A 22401-nucleotide genomic window follows, 5' to 3' on the forward strand; every position below is an offset into this window, starting at 1 on the left:
TGTGTATTAAAATGAAAAAAATGGTGCAACCACTACTAAGTTAGTTTTTAGCTCTATATGTAATAGTTTAGCAACTTTGGGTAACTTGAGTACTACACTATCACTAATAGTGAAAATATTTCTATAATGTATGTTCCCCCTTAAACTATAAATAAAAGTTATCGTTTGAACGAAAAAAAAAATGTGTCTTTTTCAACTTTTTAATGTTTTACTGATAAGTCTCATGACTGCTAGTCATAAACCGAAAAATGGAACCAAACCGAACCAAACCGACAATAGCCAAACCAGTGGTTATTATTTTATTTGGTTTAGTTATGATTTTAGACATTTAAAATTGACTAAATTAATTTAGTTATGATTTTAATCAATAACCGATCCAAACCAACCATGAACACCCCCACATCCTTGTCATTTCTTCTTTTTAACACAAAAGATGTTTCTAATAAAAGCAGCGAAAAAAGGAAGGAATTTTAAAAAAAAAAAGAATAGAGCCGGATAATTTAAAGTGTGTACCTGAGCCATAGAAGTGTCATAATAATTCTGGTAAAACCATTTTCTTCTCTCTTTCTTCCCACCCCCAGTCCATCAAGAAAGAGAACAAACACCCTTCATGCCTAGTGCCTACCATTTCCTTTCACTCTTGTATGTCTCTTTGCCCAGCAAACCCCAGATCTCCCAAATTCTTGTATTATATTTTCCAAATTGCCCTTTTGCATATTTTGCTCCCCAAGATCCTGTAGAAGCAGCTTTTAACTGAGACTAATAAGCGTTCTTGAAACTTGTTGTATCTATGATAGAGTGAAGAATTGGATTTAGGAATTTGTTTTTCTTGTCTGGTTGATGGTATGGATACAGAAAGCTGGAAAGATGTGTACAAGGGCATGTCATCTGACAACATTAAAGGATTGGTTCTAGCTTTGTCATCAAGCTTATTCATTGGTGCTAGTTTCATTGTTAAGAAAAAAGGCTTAAAGAAAGCTGGTGCTTCTGGTGTTAGAGCTGGTACATACAACATTTATACTTCCTTTTATATTTTGAAATTGATGTAGAAGATTCATATAGTTGAACCCAATTAAGCCCGATTGAACTGTAAAGGGTCGTTTGGTAGGTGTATAAGAATAGTATTGAATAGGGTGTATTAGTAATGCTGCCATTAATTTTTATGGATTGTTTGGTTTGTTGTATTAAATGAATAGGGTGTATTAGAATAGCAATAGTGCTGGTATTGTTAATGCCATGGTTTACTATGTGTAAGAATAGTACGTATAACTGATATAGGTATTAGGTATACATAGGCTGAAAACACTGCCAAACAAGGATTAAATAATACCAAAACTAATACCAGCATTATTTTCTCTAGTACCTCATACCAAATGACCCCTAATCCGATTTTTTAAATTTTTTTATTTTGCATGTCTTTGTGAATTTATTTGCTTTAGTAAATAATAAAGGGTTGTTGCTAAAACTTTGATGATCTTTATTGGTAAGATTCATTTTTTATGGTGGGCACTTATTTGCTTGTACTGAATATTTATGGCTAAAGCGGGTGCATTAATGAGTTTTTGAAATGAACTATGCCATGGAGATCATAAACTCTTATCAGTTAAGAGTTCAGCTGGTGAAGTTCTGAATGACAAGTGACCTCATTTACATATCATCAATATGGTAACTGACTGGCAGTTAAAAAGTGATGCAATGTTTTTTTTTTCTTCTTCCGTTATTTGATTAATCCACTTTAGACATGATCAGCTAAAGGCCTAAACTGCATGTTGCTATGTTCACTGTTGCAGTGTTTAAATAAACTGAATTTTAATTACTATAATCATACATTCGAAGTTTTATGGTATTGTGGTGTAGTAGTAGCAGTAAATATTGTTGTATCAGTCACATACTAGGAAGAGTTGTCATGAAAAGGAAAAAGCTGTGCTATATAACCAAGTAATTCTCTTATTTTACACACCTTAAGGGTGTGGCCTAGTGGTCAATGAAGTGGATTGAGCGTCTCAGGTTCAATTCCCATCAGAAACAAAAACTCTAGGTATTTCTTCCCATCTGTTCTAGCCTTGGTGGACCGAGTTACTTGGTACCTGTTGTGATGACTTGTAGTTTATGATTATGTAAGCTGGTATACTGGTCTAGAGTTTTTCTCATAGAAATTGAAAATCATCTTTAAAGAATTCTTTTTAAGATTTCATTAGAGGTGTTTGGTTCATTACCCGGTTTCCCCCTTAGTCTAATAAGAAACCTGTTTTCCTATCTTTGTTCCCTGTGACAAGTTGGTGTTACGGTCTCAATTACAGGCAGTGCTTAGGTTGCTTAATATTAGCCTTCTCCAACTGGAATGCGGAGATGATGTTGATCTCTTCAGATAACTGTCCCTGCCCTTGATGTTACTTAAACATGATCTTCATCTTATTGTCCTTCCGATGCTATTTGGACTTGATTGAATCCAGTGAATATATAAAATGTTAGAATAATTGATGCTGTTTCAAGTGGTATTTAGTGTGCTGTGGTGGATTGGTGAGTGTGGTGCAGCCTCAAATGGTCAACCAACAAATCCATCTATAAGTCTTTGCTAACCCTGTTTGCATTTGTTGTTTCTTAGTACTAACATTGCTTTGTTTTAATTATTTTACCTAAAACATTTGTTTGAAAGATTGTTCATTACTTAGAGCAACTGATCAACCAGTTGAGGGCAGTATGCCTAATGCTTAATCTTGGAACTTATATTTAGAAAATTTAACATGTGATATTTGATCTTCCATCTACATTCACATTAGGTTTTTAGGATTCTTATACTTACCAAGTGCCTTTTCAATCCCCCACGTGGCTTATAGTGCTTTCTTTAAATCACCATTTGGTGATACATTGTTTCTGTGACTTAACATAATTTATTTTTACAGGAGTTGGAGGATACTCATACCTGCAAGAGCCGCTTTGGTGGGTGGGCATGATAACAAGTGAGTTATATACTACAGTGCAGTTAATGGATTCACTTGTTATCCCCTGTAAAACTAAAGAAATGGGAAAACCCCCTTTTGCTTCTATGCATTGAGTTGCATATTTATCACTGTTAAATGCTAATATTCATGCTCTTTGAAAAAGATCAAATTCTGTGCTTTATTTGATTAAGATTTAACTTTTTTATTGCCCCACTAGATCATCTTGCATGTTCTTGTAATATGCATGTTGTGATTAAGCCTCTCTCTTGCCTTAGAATCTCTTGCCTTAGAAATGAATAAGAATCTTACGGTTCCATTAGTTTTTTTTTTTTTTTTTGATAAAGTAAGTGTTCTTGGCTCTTCTTCTTCTTCTTTCCCCAAATAAATAATAAAATAAAAATATTCCCTTGCCACAGTGTTAAAGAAATAAAGGAAGACTTTTGAAACAAGTGGTCTTAAACATGCCGTAACATTTGCGCGGATTTTAGACTTTTGAAACCTGTGGTCTTAAACATGCCGTAACATTTGTGTGAATTTTAGACTTTTGAAACTTATGGTTTTAAACATACCCTAACTTTTGTGCGGCTAAGGGTAAAACTGGAAGTGTAGGACAGCTTTTTGGTCTCTTTATGATTTGAGAAGGTAAGATTAGGTTAAAATATGATGTATTAATGGTCTCTTTTGCTAGATGAAGGTTGTCTTTGCCCATGGGAGGGGGGTGTTGGCAGTGGTGGCTTTGCCTCTGGTGGTTCAAGGTTAGGTGTAGGGGGCAAGGAGTTTCCCGCAAGTGCACCACGGGTAATTCAGGGTTTTACCCCAGTCCGATGGCCCTCAGAAATTGTTTGCACCCAGTGGGTTTCGAACTTGAGAGAGGCAGCCACTAGATAAGGCATTACGGCGACCCATCTGATTTCTGCTTAACCTATATGAAATCTGTTAATTTCTTGTTCTCCCATTTAACTGATGAAAATTCTTTCTTCCCTAAGCATCATGTTAATGCTGTTAACGTTGGCAAGATCTGCATGGACTTGGAATTCAACTGCTTCTTAAGAAATTAATGGTTCCATTGACATGAATTGAAGTTTGGTTGACCAAAATCTGGTGACCCCTTGTGTTCTTACCCTACCATTTCGCTTGTATTTTCTTACTAAAAAGCAACAAAACATACAATGGTAAAGTTGACATTATTTGGTATAACCCTAGTTAAAAGGAGGGAATGAAGATGCTGTTAGTACTTATTTTGGGGTGTACGTCTTTTATGCAGGATCGACATGGCTCCTATCTACTTGGTACCTGTTGAAACTCTTGTGTTAATACTTATAATTGAAGTATCTATACAAGTTTAAGATGGAAGATAAAATACTCCGTGTTTGACTTTATTTCTTGATACATTCTGTGGAGATATGATGTATACCGTCTCCAATGAAAATTTGCTTCCTATTAAATTGTTCAACCATATTTTTTTCTTTTTCATTGTACTTGGATCTGATTATTTTGTTTTCCGACAAGTGTGTCTAGATTTGAATATTTTGCTGGGGTCTGATTCTTGAAGATAGAACTCTGACTGCTTGCTGCATTGCAACAGTGATTATTGGAGAGGTAGCTAATTTTGCAGCTTATGCATTTGCCCCTGCTATTTTAGTCACTCCTCTTGGTGCAGTCAGTATTATAATCAGGTATAGTATAAGTTTTAACTCATTTCAGATTTAACTTTAGGGTTTGATTATTGACGAGTTTGTGTGTAAACAACAGTGCTGTGCTCGCACACATTATTTTGAGAGAGAAGCTACACACCTTTGGAATTTTAGGTTGTGCTTTATGTGTTGTTGGCTCCACCACAATAGTGCTGCATGCTCCACAAGAACGTGAGATTCAATCTGTGAAGGAAGTGTGGGATCTTGCTACTGAACCAGGTAGTTTCTTGGTTCATGTTGATGGTGTTTGTTTCTCCTTTTTCTACCTGATCTCTCGAGCTTAACATCTTTTAAATCTCCTGCAGCTTTTCTCCTCTATGCAGTGGTGGTCATAATAGCTGTCCTAATTCTTATATTCCACTATCTTCCCCAATATGGGCAGACACACATTATGTTTTATATCGGAGTGTGCTCACTAATGGGTTCTTTATCGGTATGTAACTATGAATTTTCTGATTTGGTTCTTCCAAATATTTGTGTATTTGTTATCTTTCTAAAAAAAAAAAAATTGTGTATTTGTGTTTTTCCTATTTCCCATATGTATTTTTCTTATTGAGATATCAGCTTTTCTGTAACAGGTCATGAGTGTCAAAGCAATTGGAATTGCTTTGAAATTGACTTTATCAGGAACGAATCAGCTAATATATCCCCAGACTTGGGCTTTTACTTTAATTGTCATTGTGTGTGTTCTTACCCAAATGAATTATTTGAATAAGGTGTGTCCTCCCTTATCTCCTTATTTTCTTCCAACATATTTGCTATCTGCTTAATGAATTTTTGCTCTAAGTTCTTCCATCATATCTGGAGTTCACTTAATAAATTTGTGCATATCTTGCTACTTATCGGGGAATTCATGCATATGTTGCTAAGATTATGCCAGTCTACACTTGCTCTTTCAACACAGTCTCATGTGGAAGATGCGGCATGATTAAAGCATACATTTAACTTAGGTTCATCGTAGAAATGAAAATAACCAATTAGAAAATGCAAAGCTGTTTTTTTTATTTTCGTAAAGGGAATTATCATCTCGTCGCTATATAACAACTACTCCTGGTTCAAAAAGAGTGTTCATTCAGCCTTTATTTTTTTGTTCAAAAAGAGTGTCCGCTTACCAAATCAAGAAAGAATTAACCTTGTTTTTCCATATTTTCTCTTATGTGTTAAGTGACCAAATCAGAAAATTGGTCAAGGTACCAGAAGAACAGTACAGGGAGGAGAATTTACTATTAGGCTTAAATTCCCATAGTTAACCAAGGTACCAACTTGAGCAGAGCTTATTAAGGTTTGAGCTCGACTTGTTTGATGAAATTCAACCATTTTTGTACTCATCTAAGGATCTATCCTCCCAAAGAAAGGAAAAAGTGATATTTTCCTTGCATGATCTTTAGTCATTATTTTATCTATCCCTCACGCTCTCTTTGATGAATCTTCAATGCAGGCCCTGGACACATTCAATACAGCAGTTGTGTCTCCTATATACTATGTCATGTTTACCTCTTTGACTATTTTAGCCAGTGTAATCATGTTCAAGGTGATTCCTTCACTGATCTTAGACATTTTAGTGTTCAGTTTTGCTTTGTGAATTGCAACTACATGTGCTGGAACTGAACTTGGTGGCACATTAAGTTTGCCGAAGCCTTCTCCTGGTTGTTTCATTATATAGTTGGTCCTCTGTTGTGGCCAATTGGAGGAGGTGCCCAAATATGATTTTCTTCGTTCAGTTCATTTGAACACAATAAACAGGGACATGCATGAAGTTCGGCATTTTGGCCATTTAATAACATTTTGAGGTCTTGAGTGGTGAATCTTTGAAGGCAATTTGTTCTAATGCTTCAGGACAATGTGAAGCTTTTTGAACATGCATATTTATTATTTTTGATGGTAGCCTCAATATATCTTATTCTTCTCTATTGTATTTGAATGAACAGGACTGGGATAGGCAAAATCCTACTCAAATCGTAACAGAAATGTGTGGATTTGTGACAATTCTTTCTGGAACTTTTCTTCTTCACAAAACCAAAGACATGGTTGATGGTATGTTCTAGATTTTTTTTTGTTTGTTTGTTTGTTTTGAATAAGGTAACATTGTTCTGCAGTTTTTCTTCTGGTGCTTAAGTTGGCATAGTTGTGGTAGATTGTGCCAATTTCTCAAAGCATCTTTTTATGAAATCAAATACAGGTCCTGTCATGCTGCCTGTGCGACTTCCGAAGCACGGCGACGAGGAGAACGGTTTTGAGCAAGAGGGTATCCCCTTGAGGCGGCAAGATTCTTTGAGATTACCATAATGTGTCATTCTTTTCTTTTCCTTCTTTTCCTATTTATCCGCCCCTTCACCAACCTGTCCCAACTGTTTTAACCACCCAAATTCAGCTGCACCGTTCTCGTAATACTTTACTTCTCAGAAGAGACCACACTCAGATTGTATACTATTAGGGGACTGATTTGTCATTTTGAGTGAGAGAAATGAAAGAAGTGCTCTCTCACCTGTCTTGGATCCATGGAAATATCAGAAAATTGTTGATGTAATTGCCAAGGCCTGTAGTTTTATTGCAGAAGGTCAGTTCCCCATGTCTATTGGTTCCACGTGAACTATCTTGACATACCTGTAAAAATTATGAGTATATTTGATTGTTCAACAAGAACCAAATCGACTGGGTTTTTGCCCGATCCATGAACCATTGATACGACAGCTTTGTCCACTTTGTAGTACACGTATCAATCGGCTAGTTGTTTGGCATTTGTATTAGTGGAAGTGGTTATCGCTTTTATATGGAATAGCAAAACTAGTTCTACGCATCTCATACATGTAGTATAAGCGAGCATTAGTTTGGTACATAGGGCATACTCGATGATCATATAATTGTTTGACCTTGTTCCTTGGTTGTTATGGTTTACCATGCCATTGACAAGAGAAGGGGAAAAAAACAGACTTACAGTATTTGTCCTCAACTACATTAGTTGATCATAGTAAGAGCTTGTTTGGATGAGCTTATAAATAATGACTTATAAGCATAGGCCATAAGTTATGAATCCCAACTTATGACTTTTGTCTTATTTTTGTTATTTTGGCTTAAAAATTAAGCACTTGTTTTTATCTTATCCAAACACTACAAAGGTGCTTAAAAGTTATTTTGGCTTAAAAGCGCCTAATATGAGCCAATCCAAACAGGCTCTAAGTCATAGAGGTGAGAATCAATTAACATGGTTTTAAGTAATAGAGTAACTGTTTATTTCAAAGCACAGGTCAGGCATTTAATGGGTTGGTATAAAAGCGTACATGTGAGGTGTGAGTGAGTTTTCTCAGGAAGAAGGCGTAAAATAAAATTTAAAAACTAAAAAGCTGCGCGACTCATTCCTTTTTTAACTAATGGGAAAAAATGATGCTTCATTCATTCCATTTATTAACTAATAAATATGACAATTGTGCAGATTTCAAACTGTTTTAGCTGTAACTTTATTTTAAAAGATGAAGTTCTCCAAACAGCTTTTGGACTAAATATTTTCATCTCTGTTATCCTTGGTTCACTCGAACAGAAACCATGGTTCATCTTCCCAGCACCGTAAGCTAACATTAATTAAGATTACGATGAAAGAGAAAATAAAAACATCAATTAGGAGTGGAACGTGCAGACTAATAGAGTACGAGATATGGACTTGTTGAGTGACATGTAGTTACTCTAGCGTATTGGAATTTATAATTGTATAGAAGATAAATTATTAGGTGAAGAGATCTAATATTTGATTACACTGACTAGGTTTTGTGGTATTTGTTATTTGGGAATTTTATACACGTCATGATTTAGGAGCCCCAATTACATTTTTTTTTATCGACGCTTTCAGGTATACCCAATTTAACATTATCTTTCGTTTTGTAATAATTAAAGTCAACCACTGTATTCCTTGATTTCAAGTTCCATGTCAGGTAAAACTTATCCTTCCCAATCTTTCGTGGAGTAGTCGCCTACTGAAATCAAATTGGGATTATCCAACCAGTTTGAGAAGTTAGACTAGTGAAGTCACAATACATGGGTTCTTTGAAGAATTGAACTTGCTGCTTTTTGTTATTATAATTGTGAATATCATTATCTGAAGCTGAATTTCACGATTTACACTTTTTGGAGTGAGAACCAATGAAGAAAAACTTGAAACCACCGTTATCCCTCACTTGAGCTTCAACTTGAAGTTTTCAAGTTTTTGAAACTTTCTTCTCCTTTTTTCCTTGTATTAAAATGGTTTTTGCTTTGTTATGGTGGAATGATTGGTGGTTATTTCTAGTGGTGGTATGGTGCATAATGTGTGAAAAATGAGAGAAAATGTGTTTTCGTAGCGTAAAGGATGCCTTCAGTTCATGTATATAATCTGTATATCGCGTATATATCATGTGTATATCTTGCATATATTCTATTTATGTTGTGCATCAATATTATCTATATGACACACATGATGTACATATGAGGTACAAGTGCATATATAGACATACATACGACATACAAAATGACATATGGAACTACAACGTTCTTCTTCAACCTCGAAATTCAATATGAAATTAGATCAAGAATCTCACCAAAATTGTATCAAATTGTCCCAAACTTGAGATATAACCTTCTCAAGATGTTCCAAGCTTTTGAAACAACAGCCAGTCGAAAATGACTCTGATTTTGCAAACCCGAATTTCAAATTTGAAGCTTGAAGCTTCATCAATGATGGTTAACTTTGCTTCTTCACATTTTAGTCACCAAAACAATAGTCAAACACAAGTTTCAGCTTTATTCAATGGTCTACACGAACTATTAAGCTCAAAATTAGATTTCACCTACAAGTATTTTCCATCCAAAAGCCGCAAATTCGAGTTTTTCGAGAGGTCCGTCGCGTAGTTCTTCAATGATATTATTCCTTAATGGATTCCTCAAAGTACATTTTATAAAAGAGATTGGCTAAGGCTTCATTATTTTTCGAATAAAAAAGTTTAAATCAAAGTAATGGAGTTCCAACTTCTTTTATATCTTATTTAGAGATGATTATTTATTTCAATTGTATATTTTTTGGGGGCAAAAGCCACAAAAAACTGCTAGAGATTTATTATTTTTAGCCAAATAAAAATAATTAGCCATAGTGATGATCTTTTAATTGTGTTTTTTTTCTTTTCAATTTCATCTTCAGATGCGATCACGATTTGTTTGAACTATGTATTTAACATACCAGTAATATCATTTAACATACAAGCAATCACTATGTAATTCAATAGTATTTGCGGTATGTTATTCTTCGTATATTATGAATATCATATAACCAGTAATTACAGTATACTATGATTCAATGCACTTCGTCGGTTCCAACTAAACGTAAGCGTACGTGGTTGAAAAGTAATAAAGTGATAATTAGAGTCTCATTCCACTCGAGGACTTATGATTTAACTATTTACTAAATCAAACTATTACGGCTTATTTCTTCAAGCGATTCTAGAAAGGGAGTAAATTAACTAAACTAATATGACAAAATAAAACAACAAATAGAGAAAACGAGAAGAGTGCAAGGGAACAAGAGATCCTAGGGTTATGATTGCTAACAATCCGGTGAGTTATCGACGGGTATTTGATTGTTATGAATCTAATTTACTAATCGCAGGGTTGATATTACTTTGAACAAGACCTATCCTAGAACTACGCCTACCCAAACTACAGAAATGTATATGTCCCATCATCGTCTCTAATTGTAACGACCCGTTTGATCGTTTTTAGCTTTTGGACTCGTTTTTTCCAAAATACCCTTCCTGCAGTTTCAAATTGGTATTTGTGACTTGCAGGGATGGGTGGAGCGGTTCCCGAGATAATCAATTGGATTTCAGATCGAATTGTAGTGAAATTAGATGTTTCTAAGTTAGGGAAATGAAAAAGTTTGACCAAAATCAATATCGGGGGTCAATGAGTCTTTTTTGAGTTTCGTCGGTTGTATTAGGTCCGAAACTTGATTTATGACTTAGTTGAGTCGTTGGTTTGGGTCTCGAGGTGTTCGGGTGTGATTTGGGTTGTTGATTGATAAACTAGCTAATTTGAGGATTTGGAGCTGACCTAGGTCAACATCGGGCTAAGACGATCTCTTTTTGGTATTTTAAGTGTGCGAGCAGGTTTGTAGAGTGTTTTATGACTGAAATACATATTTTTTGTGTCTGGGATGTCCCGGACGAGTTTCGGTTATTGGATCGAAAATTGGGAGAAGCCAGAAAAATCTGGTTTCAACAGTTCTGGTTTCCTTCATTGTAATTGCGATGAAAGGCTCGCGAACGCGAAGAAGGAAGAGAGGGCAGGTCGCAATCGCTCAAAGGGAAAGTTGGTCCAAATCATGCTTCCCCATCACGGCATGTGGGCCTCCCGATCATGAAGGCTTATTTTTAGCTGCGCAGAATTTAAATCCACCTTCGAACTTCATTCATTCTAAATCAATTTTGGGAGCTACGGAGCTTGGATTTGCATGATTTCAAGGGAATTCTTCAAGATTCGACTTGGGGGTAAGATTCTAACCTTAATCTAAGTATTTCTCCATGATTGCGTTGGTGATTTTATTCATGCTTAGATCTTAGAAATGAGGGGTTTTCATGGAAATGAGTGTCATGTCAATTATCAAATTGGAGGTCAAATTGTTGTTAGATTTCAATGATTTTTGGAATTCTTACTAATTAGACTATGGGTAAGCGGAATATATGTCAAAATTATAGTTTTGACCTTCGTGGCTCAGGATTTAGTTTTGGGATTACTTTTTGGACCCGAAACATTAGTATAGCAATATGAGCATCTACGTATTTGTATTCTAACGTAGATACGGTATTTGAACATATTGGGCTAGTTTGGTAGCTTAAATGAAGGGAAAGGCCGTGGATTGACTTGTCGGACTTTGGAATTAAGGCAAGTTGAGACTTACTAGACTCTTTATGAAGTGTTTGTGTTGGTTAATGTAATTAAAGGGGGTAATGGGGAATTGGGGTCCCGTACTCTTGTGGTGACGAGCACTTGTGTGGGTACCGGTGTCATGTTATAGGTAATTAATAAATGGAATAATCTTGTGAAGCAAAGAATACCAAGCTTATGGGCATTGGTTGGCAGTGTTAAATCTACTTGTTTCGTTTAATACTTGTGATATTGATTCATTGTGCATTCATCTGTCCGCAACTCATCTAAATCATGAAAAATGAACTATGCATTAACTTGATATTATGTAATTGCATGTTGTATCCATTTTATACATTATATGATATCATTGGAATGTTATTGATAAATCATAAGGGATGGTCAGTAGAGACTGGATATGGTACTTGGTTGGAGTGATGATGATATGATAGCCTATCGGCTGGATGCCCGATGTGATCTGGGAGATCTCGAATTTTGAGTGAGTATATGGACCTCATGAGTCCCCCATGGGTCATATGAAACTTACCGCAGGAGCGTGTGTTTACTGGTGCATATTGGCCATTGCATTGCACACCATCCTTACTTGATTGTATTACATTGTGTGACCTTATATGAATTATGGAAAGAACCAAGCTATATGACTTGATTGAAATGTGGAATTTCTAATCTTAATTGCCTAAGCATTTATAAACTGTAAAATTTATTACTAATGAAGTATAGAGGTGAATATCGGAAGGACCAATACTTGTCATCACTTTAGTTTAGGGTCAGTTAACGATACTTCTAAGTACACGTGTTACTCTGTACTCACTCTACACTTAGTTGTCACGACCCAACCGGAGGCCATGACGGGCACCCGAAACTAACTCACCGAGCACCCCTCATCATACCTTCACAATCATATCTAGGTGAGCCACATGGCTAACTCGCAATTCCTAGGCATCAATAACACAAATTTCGTCGGGCTAAGGCACTTTTATAGCAACATCATCAACTATGCCCATATATATACATAAGCCGACAAGGCTATCAAAATGATATACAAAATATGAGCCGATAAGGCTGAGAGACATCTAGCTATACACAACTGTCTACAAGCCTCTACAATGAGTATGTAACATCATAAAGACGGGACAGGGCCCCGCCATGCCCATGTATTTACACAAAAGAATAGTACCAACAACTGCAGCTCCGAATCAAATGGAGCTTCGCTAAGGAATCTCTGATGAATTAGCCTAAGGGTCTAGTCTGTCTCCCTATCCACCTGCGGGCATGAACGCAGCATCCATAAACAAAAAGGACGTCAGTACGAACAATGTACTGAGTATGTAAAGCATAAGTAGTAACATGATAAAAATATGAAGGATAACATAAGATAGAAGAGCCACTTATACCTCTTGAGACGTTTATCATATTTACTTACCCTTTTTCTAAAGAAGACCTCACATACATATACATATACATATACATATAGTAATACCGTACCCGACCATGTAGGTTCGGTGTCATCCGTACCCGGCCTTAACAAGGCTCGGTGTTATCCATACTCAACTGATCAGTGATGTGTGTGCAATAGATATCATACCCGGCCATACAGGCTCGAGTATGTATGTATATATATATATATATATATATATATAGGATTACATAAGTAAAAGCAACATCATCATCATTATCACTATATCTTTCCTTAGAGGATCAACTATCATAGGATGGGATCAATGATATCATGAGAGTAGGAAGAACCATGAGCTTTAGCGCTTCTAGGAATGGAGTCATCATGGAAGACATTATGAATTTCACGTGTAGTTATACAACAATGGGATCATGCCTTAAGAAAGAATATTAGCCTTACATACCTTTATGTCTTCTTAACTACTTAACGTTCTCCTCCAAAGCCCGAGAAATCTACATTCAAGAGGGTTCATGCCAAGGTTAGGTCTCAAAGACATTCTTAAGTTCACACCAGTATAATTCATGAGCTAGCTAAAATTGGGAGCATTTCCCCTATTTCATCTACTTCTACCAAATTGCAAAATAACTCCCAATCAACAACGACATTATTAACAATACCATAATTAAGAGACTTTATTCAAGTTAGGCTCCATTCAATCCCCAAAACTTCTTTTTATAATCACTCATAATAATAATTTCAACACAATCCCATACACACTTGTATACAACACTTTCTCAACATCATTAGTACCACCCACAACAAGATTATACTCATAACATGCCAAGAATTATAATTCAAGTTAACTTATAGCTCATAATTTCCTCAAATTCGAACTTGAACTCTCTTTTTATTTTTCTTCCTTAAACCAAATGGTACAACAATCAAACAACCTTAACCATATGCAAGAGATGTAAAAACTTACCTTAATCACACAAGAACAAGCCTTGGATCAACTTACTCCACTAAAGTGAAGTCTCCAATATCAATACCGAAGGAAACCTTGAGCTTCACAAACCCTACTAAGCTTTTTAGCACTTGAATCTCTTGATCCTCTTGGATTTGGTATGGATTAGTTTATAAACTTGGGGAGATGGTTTTGGAGAGCTCTAGGATCTGAATTGGGGAAATAATGAACCCAAATGAGGTATGACGAAATATATAAAGCGTCACTTAAAATCCCGTCGGCCACTTTGACGGACCGTCAAACGTCCCGCGGTCCGTCAAATGGACCATCAAATAGCCCATCCAAACAGGCCTCACTATGACCGTTTCACAGTGGTGGCTTCACCATTTGGCGAGCTGTCAAACACCCTACGGTACGTCAAATAGTCCGTCAAACTGCCCCTTTCCGATAAGTTCCTCCCTTCGATTTGTTTGATTTCCAATCCTTATGGAACCTTCTTGGTACTTGTGTAACACTTCATTAACCATCTAAAGGGGCCCTATAGCTCTCCCCTCAAGACATTACTAAACAAGGTATAGCTCAATCAATGCGGAATCTTCCCAAAACATGGCTCAAATTCCCCTTCCTTCGACGAACTAGCTTCCAACGATTCATATGACTCCAAAACCTTAATGTATGCACTTAAAGTTAGCAAATACTCTCCTTAACCTTATAAATATTTCACATCCACTTTAGGCTCGCGTTAGTATACTCATAATGCAAACAACTTGAAATTTCCAAGATGTAGCATTCCTCCCCCCTTAGGAACATTCGTCCTTGAATGTTAGACTTTTAGGGGTGCTACAAAAATTTAGCCAGAGTTTCCCCTGTAATATGCCACTACCACCTTGTCACAGCAACCCAAAATATACATCGCCTCATAGGGCTACAATAATAACAACAATAATGGCCACACACGACCAAGAAATCATCGAAAGAAAGCATTACATACCCGAGGACAATGGCACCTCTGCCTGAGTCTCCTCTCGAGGTGGAAATAAATGTGGATACCTGAACTTCATATCTTCCTCAGCTTCCCAGGTCATTTTCTCTCTATTATTGTTTCTCTATAAGAATTTAACTGAAGCCATATCTTTGGTTCTGAGTCTCCGAAATTGTCTATCTAGAATAGCAATGGGAAATTCTTCGTAGGACAGTTGCTCGGTGACTTTGACATCATCTACAGGTACAATTCTGGAAGGATCTCCAATGCACTTGTGAAGCATCGATACATGGAAAACCGGATGGACTGACTCCAAATCCGAAGGTAGGTTTAACTCATAAGCCACCTGGCCTATCTTGCGTACAATCTTATAAGGCCCAATGTACCGAGGACTAAGCTTGCCCTACTTACCAAACCTCATGATGCCCTTCATCGGTGACACCTTCAGGAATACCCAGTCCTTCACTTGGAACTCTAAGTCTCGTCAACGATTATCTGCATAAGATTTCTGATGACTCTTAGCTGTTAATAATCGATCTTGTATAAGCTTGACCTTTTATGGCTTGCTGGATCAAGTCTGGCCCTATTAGTTTAGTTTCTCCCACTTCGAACCACCCAATTGGTGATCTGCGCTTGTACCCATATAAAGCCTCATACGGCGCCATTTGGATGCTGGAATGATAACTGTTGTTATAAGCAAACTCAATAAGCGATAAGTGATCATCCCAACTACCTCCAAAATCTAACACACACACCCGTAGCATATCCTCGAGAGTCTGGATGGTACGCTCAGCTTGTCCATCAGTCTGTGGATGAAGTGATGTACTAAGACTCACCTGAGTCCCCAAACTTTCTTCAAAAGACTTCCAAAAATTAGCTATAAACTGTGTCCCTCTATCGAAAATAATAGATACTGGAACACCATGGAATCGTACTGTCTCTTTGACATAAAGCTTTGCATAATCTTCAGCTGCGTATGTAGTTCTGACTGGTAGGAAATGAGCTAACTTCGTAAGTCTATCCACAATTACCCATATAGAGTCATACTTACGCCGAAAATGAGGTAAGACTGCGATGAAATCCATATTAATCACTTCCTATTTTCAAGTCAGAATTTCTATAGCTTGCAACAGTCCGCCGGGCTTTTGATGCTCAATCTTCACCTGCTGGCAGTTAGGACATTGAGCCACGAATTCCGCTATGTCTTTCTTCATCCCATTCCACCAATATATGGATTTAAGATCATGGTACATTTTTGTTGCTCTGGGATGAATAGAATAACGGGAACAATGGGCTTCTTCCAAGATCTGATGACGTAATCCTACAACATCGGGAACACACAACCTGCCTCGACATCAGAGAACTCTATCTGCAGAAATCTCAAAGGATGACTTTTTCTTTTGAGGAAATACATTTCTGTAATGAACTAGCATGGGATCCTCATACTGGCACTCTTTCACCTCAACCAGTAGTGATGAAACAACTGAATTCTGAATGGTAACTCCCATATTGCCCGAGTCCATTACCCGAACCCCTAGGATAGCTAACTGCTGGAGCTCACGTGCTAACTCTCTTTTCTCTGGTTGAACATCACATAAGCTACCCATAGATCTACGGCTAAGAGCATCAGCTACGACGTTCGCCTTCCCTGGGTGATATAGAATGCTAACATCGTAGTCTTTCAACAGCTCCAACCATCGCCTTTGCCGTAAATTCAACTCTTTCTGCTTGAAAATATATTGAAGGCTCTTGTGATCCGTATAAATATCAACATGAACACCATACAAATAATGTCTCCACATCTTTAATGCATAAATCACCGCAGCTAACTCAAGATCATGGGTTGGATAGTGTTTCTCATGTTTTCGCAACTGCCTTGAAGCATAAGCAATCACCCTACCATGCTTCATCAACACACATCCTAACCCAATGCCTGAAGCATCACAATAGATTACGTAGCCTTCCGCTCCTTTTGGAAGTGTCAGAACCGGGGCCGAAGTTAATCTATTCTTTAACTCTTGAAAACTACGCTCACAAGCATCCGTCTATTGAAATTTAGCTTCCTTTTGAGCCAACTTTGTTAGTGGTGCAGAAATAGAAGAAAAGCCTTATATAAATCTTCTGTAGTGACCTGCCAAGCCTAGAAAACTACGAACCTCCGTAGGTGTTGTAGGCCTTGGCCAAGTCTTCAAAGCCTCAATATTCTGGGTATCCACTCGAATACCATCAGCTGAAATAACATGCCCCAAAAAGGTCACTGAATTCAACCAAAACTCACACTTTGAAAATTTTGCAAATAGCTCCCGAGCCTGAAGAACTCTAAGGACAGTACGTAAATGACCTGCATGTTTTGCCTCGAACCGAGAATATACCAGGATATTGTCAATGAACACAATCACAAACAAGTCTAGGAAACGCCTGAACACATTATTCATCAAATCCATTAGCACTGCTGGTGCATTAGTTAGTCCAAACGACATTACCCGGAACTCGAAATGACCATATCTGGTTCTGAAGGCTGTCTTTGGAATGTCCTTCTCCCCGACTCTCACCTGATGATACCCGAATCTTAAATCTATCTTTGAGAACCATTTGTCACCCTACAATTGATCAAATAAATCATCAATCCTTTGAAGTGGATATTTATTCTTGATCGTCACCTTATTCAGCTATCTGTAATCAATACACATTCGCAAGGAGCCATCTTTCTTCCTTACAAACAACACCGGTGCTCCCCACGGCAATGAACTAGGCCTAATAAAGCCTTTCTCAAGCAAGTCCTTCAATTGTTCCTTCTACTCTTTCAACTCTGCGGGAGCCATCTTATAAGCAGGAATAGATATGGGTTTAGTATTCGGTAGCACATCAATAGCAAAATCAATCTCTCGCTCTGGGGGAAGCCCTAGAAGCTCATCCCGAAAAACATCCGAAAACTCATTCACTACAGGGACAGACTGAAGAGTCGGCGATTTGACTTCTATATCTTGAACCCGGACTAAATGATAAATACAACCTTTAGCAATCATCTTCCTTTCCTTGAAATAGGAAATAAACCTACCACTCGGAGACGCTGTATTTCCCTTCCATTCCAAAGCTGGCTCTCCCGGAAACTGGAAGCGAGCCATTTATGTTCTACAATCAACATTGGCATAGAAAGAAGCCAACCAATCCATGCCCATGATAACATCAAAATCCACCATTTTCAACTCATGTAGATCAGCCATAGTACGATGATCACAAATCACAACCACACAATTTCTATATACTCGACTAGCTATCATCGATTCACCAACGGGTGTAGATACCTCGAAAGGTTTAATTGACTCCGGTTTTACCCCAAATCGATCAGCAATATAAGGAGTAACATATGACAATATAGATCCTGGATCGATCAATGCATATACATCATGAGAAAATACCGATAATATACCTGTGACAACATCAGGGGAGGACTCAAGATCCTGTCGTCCAGCCAGTGCATAGATACGATGCTAAGGACTACTCGAACTGGGCGCTCCTCCTTTACCTCTATCACGACTAACTGGTGTTAGTGAGCCTTGCCGTGGAGGGCGTATAGATGATGAAGACCCAGCTGCTGACCCCGTGGCCTGAACCGTACCTCTACTACCTCTCGAAGGACAGTCACTCATCATATGGCATGGCTGATCGCAGGCATAACAAGCATCTGAACCTAATCGGCACTGACCCCAATGTAGCTTCCCGCACTGAGAACATCATGGTAGGGGTGGTCTTGCCTGGCTCGACTCACCCCTGTACTGAGAACCCGAAGGTTTGAAACTCTGACCCGACACAGAGTGAATAGGATTATCAAATCTCTGGCCCACAAATCGTGGAGTCGCACTAGTCATGGAATGGCCTAAATACCTAGAATACTGCTACCTTTGCCCTCCTCTGAACTCACTAATCGGACCCGGAGATCTAGCCCTCTTACTATAACCCCTATCATGCTCACACTCATTTCTTTGTTGTTGTTGCTGTTCCTCAAAATTCTAGGCATGTGCCTGAATGCGAGAAATATCCATACCATCCTGAAGTGAGGCGGTTAAGCACTTATCCATCAAATGTGGCCCTAAGCCACTCACAAACCGGTGCACACGATCTCCCATATCCGCTACCATGGCCGAAGCATACCTAGCCAAAGAATTGAAGCAGAGACTATACTTTAGGGCACTCATGCTTCCTTGTCTATGATTCAGGAAACTGTTAGCTCTAGCCCGCCAAACCTTTGGTGGCAAGTAGTGTCGAAGGAAAGCATCCACAAACTCTTGCCATACCGGCGGAGGTGCATTGACTTCCTCTAAAAGACATCCAAACCGTATACCAATGAACCACAACATCCCGTAATCTATAGGAGGTCAACTTTACCGACTTGACATCTGAAGCATGCATTAACCGAAGTGTCCTCAACATTCCATCAATAAAGCTTTGAGAGTCCTCATCCTATTTTGACCTAAAGGATTTCGGAGGGTTCAAGCTAATAAAATCATGGGCTTTGGCACTAACAACCCTATCACCATGACCCATACCCTTCCACTGGGCCTGAGCGGCGACTAACTGAGTCAGCAAATGGATAGCCACTTTCATCTCTTGGCCTGAGGCATCTAGTGGAGGAACTGGGGTGGTCGGAGCTGGGGCTGAGGCTCTCTCATGCTCCTTTAAAATAGGCAGTGAGTGAGAGGACCGAGATGGAACCTCATTCTGGGAATCACCCTCCTCTAAATCGGTCGGCGGTACCCGTTCGATTCTCCTACCTGCCACTGTCTTGCCCTTCTGGGCTGCTGTAGCTTTTCTCTTTATAGGCATCGCAGAAAAACATAACACACGGTTAAGAAAAGGAGAAATTCTTATATCATGGCTCTATCGCATGATCTATGAAGAAAGGAAGGTCATTCATTCTTAAATGCCCACAGCCTCATGTTTATAAGTGTGGCGTGTAACACACACATAAACAAGACTCTACTGGACACGGCCCGCAGACACACCCTAGGACGAACTGCTCTGATACCACTTTTGTCACGATCCAACCGGAGGGCCATGACGGGCACCCGGAACTAACTCCCCGAGCACCCTTCATCATACCTTCACAATCATATCTAGGTGAGCCACCTGGCTAACTCACAATTCCTAGGCATCAATAATACAAATTTCATCGGGCTAAGGCACTTTTATACCGACATCATCAACTACGCCCATATATATACATAAGCAGACAAGGCTATCAAAATGGTATACAAATATGAGCCGACAAGGCTGAGAGACATCTAGCTATACACAACTGTCTACGAGCCTCTACAAAGAGTATGTAACATCATAAAGACGGGTGTTATACCCCCTTTTAACCGGGTCAAAGTATAGTACAACATATTGGTGATTCCTAATTATTTAACTTAAGGAGTCGCCACCTAATTATTTTAACGATGAATTAGGACACCTAATTATTAACTAAGTAATGCTAAAAATTAACTCCGATTAATGGTCTACTTAACTTAATGATTCTAGGTAAGGGTTCTTAGTTATCCTAAAGGGAAGGGGTTAAGCATTCTTTAAGAATCCGTTAGTTACGGTTACCAACCAAACATAGGTAAATATAAGAAATTGCAACAAAAATAGTATTTTTTATATTTTATAGGTAATATAAGAAAAAGTATTTCATCTTAAGTAATTAGGTGATTAAGTAAAAAGATTTTCATTTGATAACACAATGGGTTTAGTACTTAGTATACTAGCCGAATTTAATGAATAGAAAGACATAAGTGGACATCATAATTAAACAAAAGTGATTAATTAATTAAGTCTCAAATGAAATGATGAGGCATTATAGGAAATCTTGTCTTATACGTTTAGAAAATTGTTTTTAAACAAAGGTTTGAACTTTTAGAAATAAATGTTGGCAATTTACACAAAAACAATGAGAGCACCACGTGATGTTAATTCAAGAATACAAATGCTGTCCATTTTCAAAACTTTTCATCCTAATTAAGGCTGATGACTCTAGAAAGGTTAGGTTGACTTAAATTCGCATAAAGCACAATTCATTATGTTAATATAATTTATTCCTTAATTGGATCATTCAACCACATTTTTAACCTTGTAAAAGAGTAACTAAAAAACTCTCGAACCGACGAAAGTAGACTAAATTATTAAACCTTTAAATACGTTATTTTGAAGGAAAACTCGAACTCTAACTATCCATTATCACTAAACTATCCCCATATGGTTAACTACTTGAAGTATTCTAAATTTAAACGGATCTATGCAAGGAAATAAAAATATATCAGCGAGCCAAGAGAAATGGGAAGAAATATGTAAAGAAAAAAAAACTCTATCGTCACGATAGGAGGGAATATCCATTGCTTTTGTATTCTGTTTGGGTGCATTTTAAGGGGGTGAGGAATGCTATTGAATATGTGAATGCAAGTTTCAGGCCTAGCGATGATGTCGAGTCTCGACGCAAGAGTCAAGAGTGCTCCAGTGTATCATGAAAACAAAGAAAAGAAAAATATAAAGGATTAGAAAAGGGACAGATTCAGTAAAATACATGGGCAGAAATAAATTTCTTAAAGCATAACCAATAGGGGTACAACAAGATGCAAGAGAAATGAACATGAAACATAAATGCGAACAACAAACTAAAATACAGAGAGCTCAACGGGATATTGTATAAATCATTTTAATGATTAGATTTTAACCTTAACTTAGCTAGTGGTTCATGTAAGCATGATCTAGATATCAAATCCTATATCATAGTTTTAGCTAAAGAAACGATACCTTCACACAAATACAAATCCAGAGTTATCCCATACTACTAACATACACTCTAAACATGCTGGCTATATTACGGATTCAGACCTACTCGTAAACATGTCGCCCATCTCGTTAAAAATATCTTAACGCTGATTTCTTAACAGAAGCTTAAACATTTGGGAATGAAAAAAATATCATCAGTTTTTTGGCAAAATTTTGAAAACCAAATTGAGAAGTAGGACATTCCAATAATTTTAAAATAGGTTCCAGATTCTCATAAGAAATTAACCTTACACCTTAACATCTAAGAGACAAAATCTCAATGGTCTTGAGAATAAAAAAAAACAAGGGATGTTGAGGCAGTGATGAAACTAGGAAGCATATCAATAAATTTATCATCTTGGCACTAAAATATTCAAAAGGGGATTCTTTAGCAAGTTGGTTTTAAAGACACACCAAGCCCAACCTTGATTTAGCATTCAGTTACACAAAGTGAATCCACCAACACTAAAATCACAATGGTCAGTTGCTCCGAATGAGTACAACATGAAAAGGACAATAACCAGTAGCTAAATCCACCAACACTAAAACATCTTCATGTTTTTGAGCTAATCTCACAACACCACAAAGCAGAGAAACCTTAACTGGCCACACTATCCATCATGTTGTTTCGTTAAACGAGAAAGTGAAAGAAAAAAACTGAACAAGACCTATTTGAACTTAACAATTCTTTTGACGTAAGTCAGTAGAAAAAC

The 22401-nt window shown here is 37.6% G+C and overlaps 1 protein-coding gene across 1 annotated transcript; it reads left to right on the top strand.

Annotated features, from left to right (window-relative positions):
- Positions 1–520: 520 nt before the first annotated feature.
- On the top strand, positions 521–7336 carry LOC132621857 (probable magnesium transporter NIPA4). The gene is made up of 9 exons (XM_060336322.1): positions 521–1002; positions 2904–2960; positions 4528–4618; positions 4695–4855; positions 4942–5069; positions 5215–5352; positions 6075–6167; positions 6565–6670; positions 6816–7336. The coding sequence occupies exons 1-9, from the start codon at positions 846–848 to the stop codon at positions 6920–6922; spliced, it is 1038 nt and encodes a 345-aa protein (XP_060192305.1). The 5' UTR covers positions 521–845; the 3' UTR covers positions 6923–7336.
- The last annotated feature ends 15065 nt before the right edge of the window (positions 7337–22401 follow it).

The sequence above is a fragment of the Lycium barbarum genome, chromosome 12 (genome assembly GCF_019175385.1).
Source record: "Lycium barbarum isolate Lr01 chromosome 12, ASM1917538v2, whole genome shotgun sequence".
NCBI classification, from domain to species: domain Eukaryota; kingdom Viridiplantae; phylum Streptophyta; class Magnoliopsida; order Solanales; family Solanaceae; genus Lycium; species Lycium barbarum.